Source organism: Enoplosus armatus, chromosome 3 (assembly GCF_043641665.1).
Source record: "Enoplosus armatus isolate fEnoArm2 chromosome 3, fEnoArm2.hap1, whole genome shotgun sequence".
NCBI classification, from domain to species: domain Eukaryota; kingdom Metazoa; phylum Chordata; class Actinopteri; order Centrarchiformes; family Enoplosidae; genus Enoplosus; species Enoplosus armatus.
The window spans coordinates 15023435-15039621 of record NC_092182.1 but is presented as its reverse complement, the minus strand read 5'-3'; the positions used below and the strand labels follow the sequence as shown (position 1 = coordinate 15039621).

Here is a 16187-nt window from a genome sequence, read left to right as displayed (position 1 = left end):
CCCTTTCTAATCTTCAATCCTCACAAATTGGATTCAACACCTTGTACGCAATTCAGAGGTGTTGAGCAGGTTGTCTGGGAGTCAGGGCGCACGTTAGAGGTGACACCTGTCTCACTCAATTCATGTCGTCTTCAAGAGTGATTACATCAGCCACATACTGGCTGCAGAGGTCACAGGCCTGAGGCTGTCTCTGAAGGCAGGACCTGAAGGCCACATATATTTTATCATGTTTGTCCTCTCTAGTTTGGTACATACTGAAAACAACCTGGATTGTGTGTGACCTTGTGTTACGTATTGTAAGGTTTTTGATAGATAGATAGATAGATAGATATGTTCCTTTAACTTTCTTACACAAAATAATGAAAAGTTTTTATCCTGTTCATTCACGTTTGACCTAAAAAATCCAGAACTTACCAAGTACGCTTTGATTAAATCAAAACTGAATAAAGACAGAGTACTGATTACTTAACCTTTAAACACAAACTTAAAATATGGCTTAACCAAACTTAACGTAATCTTACTACCTCATCTCTGACACTGCCTTTACAGACTCATTGTTTTTATATATCTCTGTTACTTCTGTACAGCCAGAAAAGGACTACAAATGGTTGGCTACTGTCATTCATCAAAATGACAAATAAACAGATACATTCGTATACATTTATTTACCTACATTTACAATGTCATATGTGATAAGTAATGTAGTACTTGTTGAAGCATTGTATTGTTGACATTTGGCACTAATTTGTTATAACCTGCCCAGGGACTACGGTAAATAAATAAATAAATCATATCATTGGAATGTATTTGCTTGATTGAATGTGTGACCTGCCAAGCATTATAAAATCAAACCAGTAATAATAATAATAATAATAATAAACGTTCTTGGAATGAAATATAATAAGAAAATAAAACAAAGTTTTTGGACACCTACAATTATTCATACATCGAGGCATTAAAACCTGTTTTGCCGTGTTTAAAAGGTCAGAGTGGTGATTTGCTTACGTGGGGCATCTGGTACAATGAGGATGTGAGAGCTGAGCTCTAAATGAGATTAATATAGAAGCTTGGAGATGCTCATAAGCCCGAGGCAGGTGAGAAGTCTAAAAAAGCTTAGATCAAAGGGGTGCCTGTCCCGTGCCTAAAGTCACACGTAAATAACAGTTAATTGGGATTAGCTTTCTGCTTTACAGCTATGTGAGTACTTAACACACTCCTGTAAAGTGCGCTGAAAGTGTAACAGGAAGTGCTGTACCTGCGACCAACAGGAACTGTAGCTAATCTGTTAGTAGGTCAGTAAGATGCATTATACAACTTATCTAGAACATAATGTACCACGTTAGTTAAAACACATAATAAAATGTTACAGAGCACGCTGACTGTAGGGTTTTATATGACAGGGAACAAACTTTACAAAGCTAATACTGACACATCAGTATAATGCAGCATCAACTGTAGAGCTTCGAAGTAACGGCCTCCTAACTTCACCAGCTTTATTTGTTTTTATTCAGAAGGATTCAACTACTAAAGTCTAACTTCTTTGAATAAAGATCTTCCAGCACAGTTCTGTTTCTGAATTTCTGGGGGAGAAAGCAATGAGTGATGCTATGAAGCGAGGTGCAGAATGCAGAAACCCAAACCCCGTCTCAGCTGTATATAAACATAATTTCTTGGAGACAGGGTTGCAAATCCTTTTCTACTGTGTGTATATGTACCAGTGGTGGAATGTAACTAAGCACATTTACTCCAGTACTGTACTCAAGCACTTTACTTGAGTCTTTTCTTTTCATGCCACTTTATACTTTTACTCCGCTGAAAAATATTGTACTTTTTACTTCACTATATTTATCTGACAGCTTTAGTTACTAGTTACAAATCAAGATTTTTACATAAAAACCACATGCATAGCTTTTAAAATACGATGTTTTGTTATAAATCAAACTACCCAACAGTTTATACAAATACAGCTGATAATAATAATCAAGTCGGTTTACAGAAAATTAATTGGAAACTATTTTGATAATTATTTAAGTCAGTTTTCATGCAAAAAACATATCATGGTTCCTGCTTCACAAATTTGACGATTTGTTGCTTTTCTTTTTAATTATTTTAATTTATTTTTTAAGAATTTTGATGTTTGGAGTGTTGGTTGGACAGAATAAACATCGTGAAGGTGTCGCTTTGGGCTCTGGGTATTTGTGACGTATTTCTCACTATTTTCAGAATTTTTCAAACCAAACAATCATTGACAAATAATCATCAGATTAATCTATATTGGAAATAATGATTAGTTGCCATCCCATTCAAAATAGTTAAAAGTAGCTCCACCTCAGCCAACTTTAACAGTAAAATCCAGCTTACATATTAATTCGTGAGTAATAATAATCTAATGATATAATATATTTATAGGACTATAAGTACATTTTCCTAATTACACTTACATACCTTTACTTGAGTATTTGTACAGTGTGGTATTTGTAATTTTACTAAAGTAAAGGATCTGAGTTCTACCTCCACCACTGATATGCACTGTAAGTACAAAGGAACTCCAAAACTCCAAGTTTAGTCACAAAAATTGAGGTAAAATCAGAACATATGCAGTTTGTTAGGGACCAGTGCATTTCTAATATCTGTCCTGAGCAGAGCTGAAACATTTAGTGGATTAGTTGATTATCGTTCTGATAATGTTTTAAGCAAAAAATTGGTTTGTTTGGTTGTAAAGTGATCCTGACAAGTGATTCAGTACAAGATTATTATAGGGTTCTTGTTGAAAATAAAGTATCCTAGTAGGTCACTGTGTTGCCGTAGGATTCACATTAAATAAATGCACACTTTCTCTCAGGCCCTGCTGTCACAGACTCCCCGTGACGCCTGACGAGATCTATGCTCTCTCTCTCTCGCTCTGCTTCCAGAGTGGCTCAGACGCTCATGTTCACTAAAGGATTAAGATCTAATGCTCTCCTCTCCTCACCCACTTACCTATGAATAGATTTTATAACCCACTGATGCTGCATCCAACAAATTATAATCATTCTTCAAAATGATTTAAAAACATTTCCATAACATCTCATTACATCTCCCAACATCACAAAGTGCTGATAATTATATTCTATAATATATCGGGGAAATCTCCAACATTCATAGAACCATTAATAAACATAATAATGGTTCTAACACACCTGCAGGGATGTACCTTTACAAAAATCTAATGTCCTGACTGGTCTGTAAGGCCTAATGTTTCGACCATGATCAAATACTTCAAGGTCAAATATCTGCATTATTACATAGAGACAATGTGTATCTGATTATCTACCATCCTATTAGCGTTTGATAATCATGTTTAGATACTATGTTCATTGTATCAAATGGGACGTGGTAGGTGGATCAAATATATGAATAACCCTGCATCTGCTTGTCAAGTGCCCTCTTGTGGTCTATTTTATACGGTTCAGCACTGTTAAATCTCAGCAGATAGTGGAATACACTCACTTTCCAGTTTATTAGGTGCACCTTGCTAAAAACATCTGATCTATTGCAATAGCACTGCAATGGATCTAACCTTCATGAAGATTATAATTCCGCTGTTTTAGAGACGTGTTGATTCAACTGTACTGTATAATTGGAGACTGTAGTTTGTGGTGCTGTTGAATTGTTTTGTGTTATACTCAAAGGTGTTTCTAATATTTTATCCATCCAGTTTATATCAGTGTGGGCGGACAAAATATTAAACCAAAGCACAAACTTCACAAAATGTCTGAATTTGTGTGTAATGTGACAGTTTATCCAGCAGATGTCACCTTCCTCTGGACTGAAAAAGCAGCACTGCTACTTCCTGTATACCTCTAGTTTCAGCACATTAGCGTCCACATCAGCTGTAGCCTTGTTATTGCACATTGAGTATACAGTCATCTCCTCCCCCGAAGTCCTCACAATGTTATGGGAACATCGGCAACATTCATATAACAATTCATACAAGATCATCGTTATCATTTCCAAGAACGCAAACATTTCTGACTGTTCCAAAAGGTCTAATACATGAGAATGTTTTAAATGAGTTGTATCTATGCGGGAGTCAGGTCATATGTACATATTATGTGTCATATTTATATAATAGTTAGTTAATAGATATAGAAAGAAGAGGAAAAAGGAAAGGGCACATATCTTTAAAGGTGAGGATAAATTGCAGCTACAGTTACAAAACAATAACTAACATCAAGAAACACTTCCATATTAATACATTGTTTTTGAAGCAGGACGTTTTGAACAAAGACCTGTAGCGCCTCCCAGAGGCAAACCTTGGAATAGGTGATGACCAGTATTAACAGTGTCAGACAGGTATGTGTTTCTTGTATTACTTATACGGTAGGTACGGTAATATTGTTACCAAGTAAGAAATGTAGGATAATGCTCATAAACTAAAGCTATGAAAACAGCCAACAGGTTTCTGCCTGAGGACCTCAGACCGGGTGCAGGTTGATAAGAGGAGAGCAACAGAGAGATAATCGGGGGCCAGGCCATGAAGTGCTTTAAATGTTAAATCAGTTCTAAAACACACAGCAGCTATTCAAAGGGGAGTCATTCATTCTGTTGTCTTAGTCTTAGACTCTAGCTTCTGCATTAGTCAAATTTGAAGTTGTTTTTGACAATATATAATATAATAATATGTCTAGAATTGGACTTTCTCCACCTGAAACTTTTTGGTTAGGGGAGGCAGTAGTGTCAGAAAATCCCCTTTAAACAATAACAGTCACCATAACACCACTGACGTTCAGTGTGCACAATAAGCTCTTCCTTGTGTTTCATAGTGACTCAACAAAATATAAACAAAAAACAAAGGGAAAGTAATGCTCTACAATAGACGTCTTACTTGTTCTTTGTTAATTTTTCAAAAGGAATACACAATAAGTTTTATGTTGCAGCCCACATAATGTTTACTTTAAAGTGTAAAACGGTTGAACGCTCAATCTTTATATTGCTCTGTAATTTACGTGAAAAAAGCTCTGAACACGCAACGTATTGAGTTACAGCCTGAATTTCAAGTTTTGCCTCAGTTTCAGGTGTGGACTGTTATACTTGTGACACCCAATACATTACACAGACGCATTGTAAAGTGCTGTACGTACCTTTAATTTTTTTCAGCCTCTAGTTTGTTCCAGAATAACTAGAGAACGTGTAGTGCCCTATGGTTATGTACTAAACACTTTGAATTTCATTTTTTAAGCATATCATAAGTTTTTAAAATGAATGATACCAAAACTTGTTAAATAATATTAATATAATCCCTAACAGAAATACAATGTTTTATATATTGTTTTACATACCACCAATATGATATATTGCATGAAACACAGTTAATAAGGAAAGACATTCTTTCCTCATTAAAAATATACACAAAACTATTTTGTAGCTTAATTCCTTAGAAAACCCTATAGTTACATAATTTATTTACGCGCTCTTAACATTTTACAGTGTGTTTTCCAAAAGCTTCCGTATCATAAATCGTTATCAGAAATATACTGCCAGCTACACAGTACACAAGGGATCTAAAAATCACATGTATGTATAGTATTATTATATTATCATATTATATAGTATAGTGTCTACAACAACCTGAAAGGTCAGATTACTAATATATTGGGATGAGTATTCAATTATAAATAATAATAATAAACTAAAAAAAAAGGCATGCTGGAGATAAAACAGTGTGCTATAGCATTAATAAAAACCTTTTTTTAAAAGATAAAATCTAAGTGAAATCTAAAAGATGTCACTGATTCTTCAGCCTCAGATCTTCAGGCAGGGAGTTTGTCAGTGTTTGCCATATATTGTTTTCTAGACCGTACTCTATTTAAATTTTTTTACAGAGACCCAACAGTTCCCACTGTTGTGATGTGCTCTCCTCATGGTTATGGTTCCATTTCCGTCCTTTTTTCTTGCAGTTTAAATAATGGATGATCTCTGAGCTCTGTCACCTTTGTCCTCAGGACTTTCTGTCGTGCGCAGTGTGTTCAAGTCTGTGAAAGTCTGAAATGCTTCTTTATTTGATGCCTTCTTTAATGTTGCAGTAGGTAAATCCTTTGCTGGAGTGCACAGAACTTTCAGTCTCTGTAGACAAACAGAAGAACAGTTTGCCTTTAATGTCTACAGTATGTTTACATGTGGTAAAATGACAAATCTTCTGAACCATAATCATGTTTTTTCCTTAATACACACAAACTGTCAGTAAGGGGCCGGTTCTTGTTTTTTCACAGCAGTGCATGCTTTCCTTATCACTGCTAACTTCTATTGTTGTAACAAGCCACATGTTTGACATGGAGTCACCAGCTGCTTTGTTTCACAGGCCAGTGAGGAGCTTGTGCATGGACCTATCTCCAAGACTGTCCTCACAATGAAAAGTTACAGCATCGGCCGTTTCACCAACACAAACGTTTTACATTTTACTGATCTGAATACGTCTGCATTCTCGGGAATAGGCACCAAATAGCAACCAAAATGGACATGGTCACATCAAACATGCCAGCTTACCTGACGTTACTACTGATTTAGTTTGACATCCAAATAAAATTCCACTTTTCTTATGTGATTCAGCACGCATTGTAACACATTGACACACATTTCAGGCTGAATGTACCTTTAACCATAAGAAACTAGGGTTGCATAGATCCAATATGGCAGATTGGTATTGGTATTAGCACCAATACTTATCTTTTTAAGCAGATAGGGTGTCGGCCAGATGTGACCGAGATATACAATACAGTATCTTTGTCAATGTCAATATAAAATTCTGTGTTTCTTCTATCAGTTACATTAATTCACTCAGTTACCCTGTTACAGATCCCCTACGTTCAGTGGTGTACTGGTCATCTGACATACCAGGAAAATTCATAAAGTTTTTACCGGCCGCCTGTCTGGCCCTGTCTGTCTCTTTACCAGCGGGCGGCGCCCCCACTCTGTGTGCCTGTCACCATGAGAGCGTGCTGAGTGGGACTGGGCTCACTGGCCAATCACGACCAGTAAAACTTGTGCCTTGTGACTTTACTTCCCATTACACCACTGCCTACATTGAGATAATCAGAAACTAATTAACACCTTTATGGTTTTTAGTTTGTAGCCTTTCTAACTTTATTTTCTGATCTACGTACCTGTCTCAGTGTTCCTGGAGTGACACTCACGGCATACAGCATCCACAGAGGAACCATTAGTGTCGAAGAGAGAGTAAAGAAGCCTCCAATGGTGTAGCCCCACCAGGGGTATTCATAAGTGTTGTTGAATTTGAGCGGGGTATATTTGACCAAGGAGAAGAGAAATGTGCACTAAAAAAACCACAGGCGGCAGAAAAAATGTTTAGTGGACTTAGTGTTTTGTAAATGTGTAAATGTGGTGGTGACAGCTAAAGTGCACATATTCTTTAGATCATCGTATAATTGAATATTTCTTCAGGAGAAACAAGCCAGTGATGAGCTAATAACTTTCACAGATTCCTCAAACAAGGAATTCAAAATGACATTGAACAGCCTTGAGTTTCTATACAGTACCCCATCGATGGTACTTGTTTCCATCTGGTTGAGACATGGACTCCCTTCAAGACAGAAGCCGCTGGCAGCTTTCAGATACACTCGCTTGTTAGTAGCAGGAATAAAGTTACACGGCAGGCTTTTCCAATACTTACTGTACAGATAGCTGGTGTAAAGTACTGCCAACAATACTTCATAAAAGGCCACGGTCGATATCCAATCATGTCTTTTATATTATCATACTGACGATCTGCACCTGAAAAAAATATGTAGTGTTAGTTATATGTTAGGGAACTTTGGGATCTCAACTTGCATTTAAAATAAAGTTATATGGGTTTAAACCAGAGATTCCCAACCTTTTTGGTTTGTGACCCCTTTTGTTTTTGTGCTTTCCTATCCTGTTAACTGTCTTGCGACCCCTCAGGTGGGGAACCACTGGTTTAAAAACTACTTAGCTGAACAGCATGAGTTTATAAAGAGGGATCCAAACGTTTTCCTTACCATAGACCCATCCAATACAGACAGACTGAAGAATAGCGAAAAGCAGGAGTGTCATCCCACTGCAGGCGTAGTAGTCAAACAGCTGGAAAATATAAAGGCCCCCCTGCAAATAATAAGAAGAGAGTCCTTCAGTGAAAGTTGTCATTGCATCATCCACACAATTTGTGTTCGTCCAATATGTTATTGTAAAAGTATGTACCATATACAACAAGGTACATATATTCTACAAATTTGTATCGTCCATGGAAATATAACCTTTCTCTCTTCTGTTCAAGGACAAAGCTGGTAAAGTCAGTAGCCTAGAGAACTACAGGCCCATAGCTTTAGCCAGTATACTCTCAAAAGTCCTAGAAAGAATCCTACTGGACAGATTAAATGAGTTTATTAACTCCACAGATAACCAGTTCAGTTTTAAAGCTAAACATGGCACCGACTTGTGTATACATGCCTTAAAGGAAATAGTAAGCAAATACAGAGTTCAAAACTCATCAGTTTTTATGTGTTTCATTGATGCTTCCAAAGCTTTTGATCGTGTTAATCATAGAAAGTTGTTTGTTAAATTGAGTGAAAGAGGGGTGCCCAAATACATTGGAACATTTTGGCTTACTGGTATGCCCACCAGACTATGCAAGAAAAATGGGGCAATAGTGTCCCATTTGAGGTTAGCAGTGGCGTCAGACAAGGGGGAAGTTTGTCGCCAGTTCTTTTTAATATATATATTGATGATCTGTAGAACCAAAGAGGGCAAATGCCGAACATTTCCTGACTTAAAATTCTCTGATAATAGTTTTGGTGTCTGTAAAAAGGTAAAATATCTTGGGATTTTTATTACAGAACAAATGACAAGTGGTGATGATTTATAAAGGCAATGCTGCAAGATGTATGCACAAGTGAACATTCTGTCATGCAAGTTCAATATTTGTACAGCTGGAGTGAAGATGTCTCTGTTCAGAGCATATTGTACGCCAATCTATACTGCATGCTTGTGGTCAAACTACGAAAAAGCAAGCTTACAGAGACTTCAAGTGGCTTATAATGATGAATGAATGAATTTTACTTAAGAGACCGAGATGGCTTAGTGCAAGTGAAATGTTTGTGGCTTCAGGAGTCAGTACTTTCCAAACTGTCTTAAGAAATGCATAAATGTATGTGCCGCCTTAATGACTCTGAAAATGAAATCATCTTGGTTTTAACAAACATAAGGTTTAATACTAGATGCTACCAATCCCAGCTGTGGAGACATTGGTACAGTTGTCTCTTTGTAAGACATTAATATGTATTATTCTCTTGTAAATTATGATATTTTATATGTTATTTATCATATGTAATGTTCTGTCTTTTATCTGGACCCTGAGTCCGTTTTGAATTGAATTGAATTGTTCAAAGATACATAGGTACAAATGATTATACTAAACTATAAATATTTCCTTTAGGTCATTGGTTCCTCTCTTTTCACATGTAATTGTTTTGTTTGTTTTGTAACTGTAAAGCTACATTGATATATATACTGCAAATAAATGCTTAATTGATTATATAAATCAATATCACAAAGTTTTCACCACTCACCTCTGTGACCATCAGAAGGCCAACAAAGAAACCTCCAACAGAAATGGCCAGAAGAAGGAGTTTACGGCGACAGTTGTTTTGGAAGAAGTCAGGATACATGTCTGAGATGGTTGTGACCAATGCCTCTTGATATACAAACTATGGTGATGAGAGAGATTATTTGGTATTTATACAAAACAATTGTATTATGGTGTCTGAATCTAGTTATTACACTCCAAACAGATACATAGTCCTACCTCACTATCTAATCCTAAAAAGATGATCATAACAAAGAAGAAAATAGCCCAGAGCTGGGGAAGTGGCATGAGAGCCACAGCTCGAGGATAAGCAATGAATGCCAACCCTGGACCTGCAAAGATACATGGAAGAAAAGGTAATATTCTTCAATCATTATCACTCTGGGTTTCTGTCAAGCATTATTAACCTTCCATACCTGATTCAGCAACCATCGATATATCCACACCTTGCTCCTTTGCCATAAAACCAAGCACAGAAAAAATGGCGAAGCCAGCTACAAAGCTGGTTATGCTGTTTAACAGGCACAGGTAAACACAGTCTCTGTGGGTGAAACATTGAAAAATTAGTAAACCTGTGGTCTAATCCAAACCAAAATTGAATTGAGTACAGTGAGTGCAGATTAAAAAAAAACACCAACCTATAGCAGTTGTTGCTGTACTTGTTGTAACTTCCTAAAGATGTAAGAACACCTGTGCAAACTCCATAGGAGTAGAAGATTTGGCTGCCAGCATCCATCCATACCTGAGGAATTTGGATGTACTAATGAAGGGATCTGCCAAGTCGCAAAATGGTCATACTGAGAGTATCTATTAAATGTTCACCGACAACGTATTTCATTTGTTTTCCGACAATCCCACCCCATCTATACAATATCCGGTCATAGCAACGTAAGCATGATGGACATTTCGTGACAAGTCATGCTAGAAGCGTGGCTCCAGGAATGGCGATGACAGCTTGTTGCCACTTTCATGTTCCACATGGGTAATAACATTGGTGATCAATTAACTTTTTATCTAGCGCCATCATCTGGTCAATATTTCTGTTTATCCAACATAGTTTATAACCAAATGCCTGCAAAACTAATGACATTCTCATCAGCCTCTGTTATACTTTGTGTTTAGTGCTAATTAGCACAAGCTAAACTGAGATGGTGAATATGGTAAACATTATACCTGCTTTACATCAGCATTTTAGCATTGTCACTGTGAGCATGTTAGTATGATGACGTTAGCATTTAGCTCAAAGCACCACTATGCTTAAGTACAGCCTCACAGAGCAGCTAGCCTAGCTGTAGGCTAGCTTGAGTCTTATTTATGGTTATATTTAGGCACTCAAAGCACTTGGTTGAGGTTCAGGAAAGATCGTACCTCTGGATCAGTGAGGCGGGATGGGTCTGGATAGAGGTAGAACATGATTCCGTCCTTGGCCCCCGGTAATGTAAGACCACGAACCAGCAGCACCATGAGCATTACATACGGAAATGTGGCAGTGAAGTAGACCACCTAAGACAGAACCAACAGCTTTTGTGTCACTTTTTAAAGATGAAATATGTCAAGAACAGGGATTACGTGGAATCAGACATTACAAATTAACATTAAATTTGTTCTGTACCTTTCCTGTGGACTTCACCCCATTCCAGACACAGAAGTAACACAATATCCAGGCAAGAAGTAGACAAAGGGCCAAGTCCCAACGAACATTGCCAATTTTCTCAATTCCACTGGACAGGCCCAAGATTCTCCTCCTGTAACAAAGTGTATTAAGGAACAAAACAAAAAAACAACAGCAGCCCTTATATGATATGATGATGCTTTAAAGATACTTACTCCCAAAATTCTACAACTGAAGATGGGTTATTGTCATACAGGTGTAGAGGGGATGTTTGATTGTGACCATGCTCAAAACAGCCATCTGACATGAAAGAATGAGAGTGAAAACTGATTAACAAAGTGAACACACTGCACAGTTTTTTGTGTCATAGCTGGAAAATAAATTCTTGGTACCTGTGTTCCAGCTGTTGTGACAGCTTGCCCATGGAAGCTCGGACCTGAAGGATGAAAACAGGTAGAGAAATGCCCAAGCCAGTATGATGATGTAATATACCCCAGTGTACAAAACAACCACTTGGCTTCCGTAACCTAAGCCTGTAGAGAGATAGAGATGTCATATTGTAACACCATGAATAAACACTGTTAATGCTTGTAGATGGAAAGCTACAGAAACTGACTTTCAAAAGAGCACCAATTCACGATTTAAAGATCATGTCTAAGTATGAATTGTATAATACATTAAAGCAGTGTTTGTGGCCACAGATGACATAAACATATGATAAGCTTATAACATATAATGCATTGTTTAGGATTAAACCAGTGGTTCCCATCCTTTTTGGCTAATGACCTTTTACAGAAAAGTCAGTGTGTAGTTGGGGCCATGTCATGTTTTCAGATATTTATGATTTGTTAGCAGTTCCAGCAAAAAGACATTTCCCGTCTAAATAGCTCCAATGGTTTCATTTCATTCAAGATCCAAACAGGTAAATTAATCCAAAGTTTTAAAAAAGATTACAGAAAAGTCCAAAAAAGAAATACAAATTTGTGTAGCAGAACCATTGGAGGGGCCCGACCCCTAGGTTGGGAATCACGGGACTAATCTACCTAAATGTATATAAAGTATTTAAATGTAGCCACTTTGATCAGCTACAACAGTAAAAATGGTACTTACACAATGATGCGCAAGTTTCAACAATCTAATAAAGTCATATATAAAAATATATCACTCCCAGGGGTCGATTATTATCGATTATCAAGAATAAGTACTTTTGCTTTAAGTACATTAAGCTGATAATAGTTCTTTACTTTTACCTAAGTAGAATATTGAATGGAGGACTTCTTCCACTTGTAATGGAGTATTTCAACATTGTGTTATTGGTACTTTTAAGTAAATTATTTAGTACTTCCTCCACCACTGATAATGGCCTAATTAAGTTGACAGAATATAACAAGTTAGCAAACAGACCCCGATGTACACATCTAGACAACTAGACAACTAGACAACATAATCGCCTATAAACTGTGTTCATATTCTTTTTTTTTTATATATATATGTTTTTCTTATTTTTGTTGCTAAAAAAAACTGGCTACAAACACTATGAAGACTAACCTTCAAAAAGAGGGCAGATTTTTCTCCAACATGTTATTCCACCCTGACTCGTGTACTGGCCCAAAGATGTCTCCAGGAAGAAAAGTGGGATGCCACAGGTGAACAAAAACAGAACATATGGTATGAAGAAAACCCCTATAAAATTAAAAAGGAAATATCTTGTTAAAATATTGATAAAGAGAGAGAGGTGTCAACAGCAGCTTGAAACCTTCCCAGGGGCATGGGTTTCTGCCTGGGCTTCAATTTCTTCTGGTGCACTGCATGTGTCTGATTGTATATATCAGGTTTTTCAGGGAAAAAAATATCACACTGATGATGTAGAGGTTTCAAAAACTCATGTATCAAATATGATACACTTGGCGTTACAGGGTTAATCCCTGACAAGGCAGGCTACGATGTACACCTGGCCACAGCAACAGATTTACCTCCTCCATTTTTGTAGCAAAGGTATGGAAACCTCCAGACGTTTCCCAGACCAACAATGTGTCCGGCCACTGCCAGGACGAACTCAATCTTACTGCCCCACTGCTCCCTTTCCTGAGGTTTGGGCTGAGTATGTCCTGGTCTGGTCCCAACGTTCATCAGATCCATTTTCACCTGTGAGTTTTGTCTTTGGTCCATTTCAACCTTTAGTAAGAAATGAATTAGTGCATGTCAGTGTGTCATACAGCAGATGGCATTAAGCCATATTAAGTGCTATACACAGGGATACATGTTGGCTTTCATTCATTTATATATTATAAATATAATAGATAAAGTATAAATTATCTGGTTTCTCTTCAATATTTCACTCATATTTTCTGAATGGCATACCACATAAACTATATTGTAGTATTGGTTCACCTGCCTTGACTCACATATGAACTTAAGTGACATCCCATTCTTAATCCATAGGGTTTAATATGACGTCGGTCCACCCTTTGCAGCTATAACAGATTCAACTCTTCTGGGAAGACTTTCCACAAGGTTTAGGAGTGTGTTTATGGCAATTTTTGACCATTCTTCTAGAAGCGCATTTGTGAGGTCACACACTGATGTTGGACGAGAAGGCCTGGCTCTCAGTCTCCGCTCTAATTCATCCTAAAGGTGTTCTATCGGGTTGAGGTCAGGACTCTGTGCAGGCCAGTCAAGTTCATCCACACCAAACTCTCTAATCCATGTCTTTATGGACCTTGCTTTGTGCACTGGTGCACAGTCATGTTGGAACAGGAAGTGTTCCCACAAAGTTGGGAGCATGGAATTGTCCAAAATCTCTTGGTATGCTGAAGCATTCAGAGTTCCTTTCACTGGAACTAAGGGGCCAAGCCCAGCTCCTGAAAAACAACCCCACACCATAATCCCCCCTCCACCAAACTTTACACTTGGCACAATGCAGTCAGACAAGTACCGTTCTCCTGGCAACCGCCAAACCCAGACTCGTCCATCACATCGCCAGATGGTGAAGCGCGATTCGTCACTCCAGAGAACGCATCTCCACTGCTCTAGAGTCCAGTGGCGGCGTGCTTTACACCACTGCATCCGATGCTTTGCATTGCACTTGGTGATGTATGGCTTGGATGCAGCTGCTCGGCCATGGAAACCCATTCCATGAAGCTCTCTACGCACTGTTCTTGAGCTAATCTGAAGGCCACATGAAGTTTAGAGGTCTGCAGAAAGTTGGCGACCTCTGCGCACTATGCGCCTCAGCATCCGCTGACCCCGCTCCGTCATTTTACGTGGCCTACCACTTTGTGGCTGAGTTGCTGTCGTTCCCAATCGCTTCCACTTTGTTATAATACCACTGACAGTTGACTGTGGAATATTTAGGAGCGAGGAAATTTCAAGACTGGACTTGTTGCACAGGTGGCATCCTATCACAGTACCACGCTGGAATTCACTGAGCTCCTAAGAGCGACCCATTCTTTCACAAATGTTTGTAGAAACAGTCTGCATGCCTTGGTGTATGATTTCAGAATCAGAATCAGAATCAGAAATACTTTATTGATCCCCGGGGGGAAATTGTACAACGTGGCCATGGAAGTGATTGGAACACCTGATTTCAATTATTTGGATGGGTGAGTGAATACTTTTGGCAATATAGTGTATGTCATACTAGATACTAGACCTGAACACGACTATAAATTATCTGAACAGTATCAAACAAGACAACATGTTCAGCAGGTCTAGCAGCTATGGGCCTATACTTGCAATGCTAACCTGTTTCGCAGGTATAATGTGTACCATGTTCATCATCTTAGCATGCTAACATTTGCTTAATAATCGCCAAAGTACAGCTGAGGCTAATGGGGGTGTCATTAGTTAAGTATTACTACTAAAACTTGCAAATGTCAAACTCATAGTAGCGCTAGATGAAAAGTCAGAGAATCACCAAAGTCATTAGGATTCATCATAAGGGAACTGTGAATGTCTATTCTAAATGTTGTGCCAATCCATCAAGTAGAAACTGAGATATTTCACAGGATAAGTTATAAGTGAAAAGTTTAACCTTATGCCAGCACTAGAGGAAAAGTCGGGGGGATTTATTGTCTGGGAACCATCAGTGTCTGGAGCCACTAGCATGGCTTATAACAAAAATAGATAAAAAAAAAAAAATTAGGATCTGGACATGTCAAGACCACATTTTCTAACAAGTGATTCTGTCCCCATCAGGAAAGGATACCAAGACATAGGGGTGAATGTCACTGTGATATTCTAATCATAAATGTTCTTTGGCTTATAAACCAAATGCATATCTACTTCTGTACAGTAACATTTACTGTGCAGACCTGGTTATTTTTCCAAAGACAATGATAGAATAGAGTCTGTTCATGATCTGATGGAGTTAGTGCCAAATTTCGCCCTACTTTTTCATCAAAAGTATCTAAAATGTATTTTATCTCCTGATTAAAATCATGAATTAACAGATCCGTTGAGATGATTTCTATGTACAGACACAGCAAAGGGAAAAGTATGCATAAAGTGCATAAATAACCAATTCAAAGATTTCTAGCAAGCGTAAGCTAAATATAAGCTAAACTTTAATATTATGTACTATCAAACTGAACAGTCAAACCTGAAAGATGCACTCTTTTCCTTGAGCAGCTGAAGTGTTTCCTCCTCTAGTTGCCTTCTGAAAGGAAACACCAGGCTGTGTAAGTTAAATGGAATGGGTTTCTGTGAGGAGTGGCCACTGAGATTCGTATAACCAGTCTTTTCTTTACAGCCTATAGAAACCAATAAAACAGGCCACGCACTTTCAGTGTTGGTTTGTCCGTTTGCCAAGATAAAACAGATAACCATTTGGAGTGGGGGTGTCTCCTTTATCTTGGGGCAACAGGCTTACAGTTACAGCACATTTGTTTCTCTGTAAAATACATTTGAAGGAGCTGAGTCATATCAAAAAGTCTGATTGTCGCTGTCGTTAGTTTTTCATGAATCAATAGTAATATC

The 16187-nt window shown here is 37.8% G+C and overlaps 1 protein-coding gene across 1 annotated transcript; it reads right to left on the bottom strand.

Moving 5' to 3' along the window:
* Positions 1–5118: 5118 nt before the first annotated feature.
* slc6a22.2 (solute carrier family 6 member 22, tandem duplicate 2) lies at positions 5119–15899 on the bottom strand. The gene is made up of 15 exons (XM_070901960.1): positions 15811–15899; positions 13184–13385; positions 12759–12893; positions 11603–11743; positions 11426–11510; positions 11211–11343; positions 10967–11101; positions 10237–10340; positions 10015–10139; positions 9818–9930; positions 9582–9719; positions 8016–8118; positions 7670–7770; positions 7143–7313; positions 5119–6105 (listed from the first exon to the last, which is right to left on the bottom strand). Exons 2-15 carry the CDS (start codon positions 13377–13379, stop codon positions 5941–5943), a joined length of 1845 nt encoding a protein of 614 aa, XP_070758061.1. The 5' UTR covers positions 13380–13385; positions 15811–15899; the 3' UTR covers positions 5119–5940.
* Between the last annotated feature and the right edge of the window lie 288 nt (positions 15900–16187).

Excerpts from the sequence above, each read along its gene's own strand:
- slc6a22.2 (XM_070901960.1), bottom strand. The coding sequence starts at position 13,379 with ATGGACCAAAGACAAAACTCACAGGTGAAAATGGATCTGATGAACGTT. Across the intron at positions 11,344-11,425 it reads TCAGTTGTAGAATTTTGGGA|GAGGAGAATCTTGGGCCTGT; the intron begins GTAAGTATCTTT and ends ACTTTGTTACAG. Across the intron at positions 7,771-8,015 it reads CTGTATTGGATGGGTCTATG|GTGCAGATCGTCAGTATGAT; the intron begins GTAAGGAAAACG and ends TATTTTTTTCAG.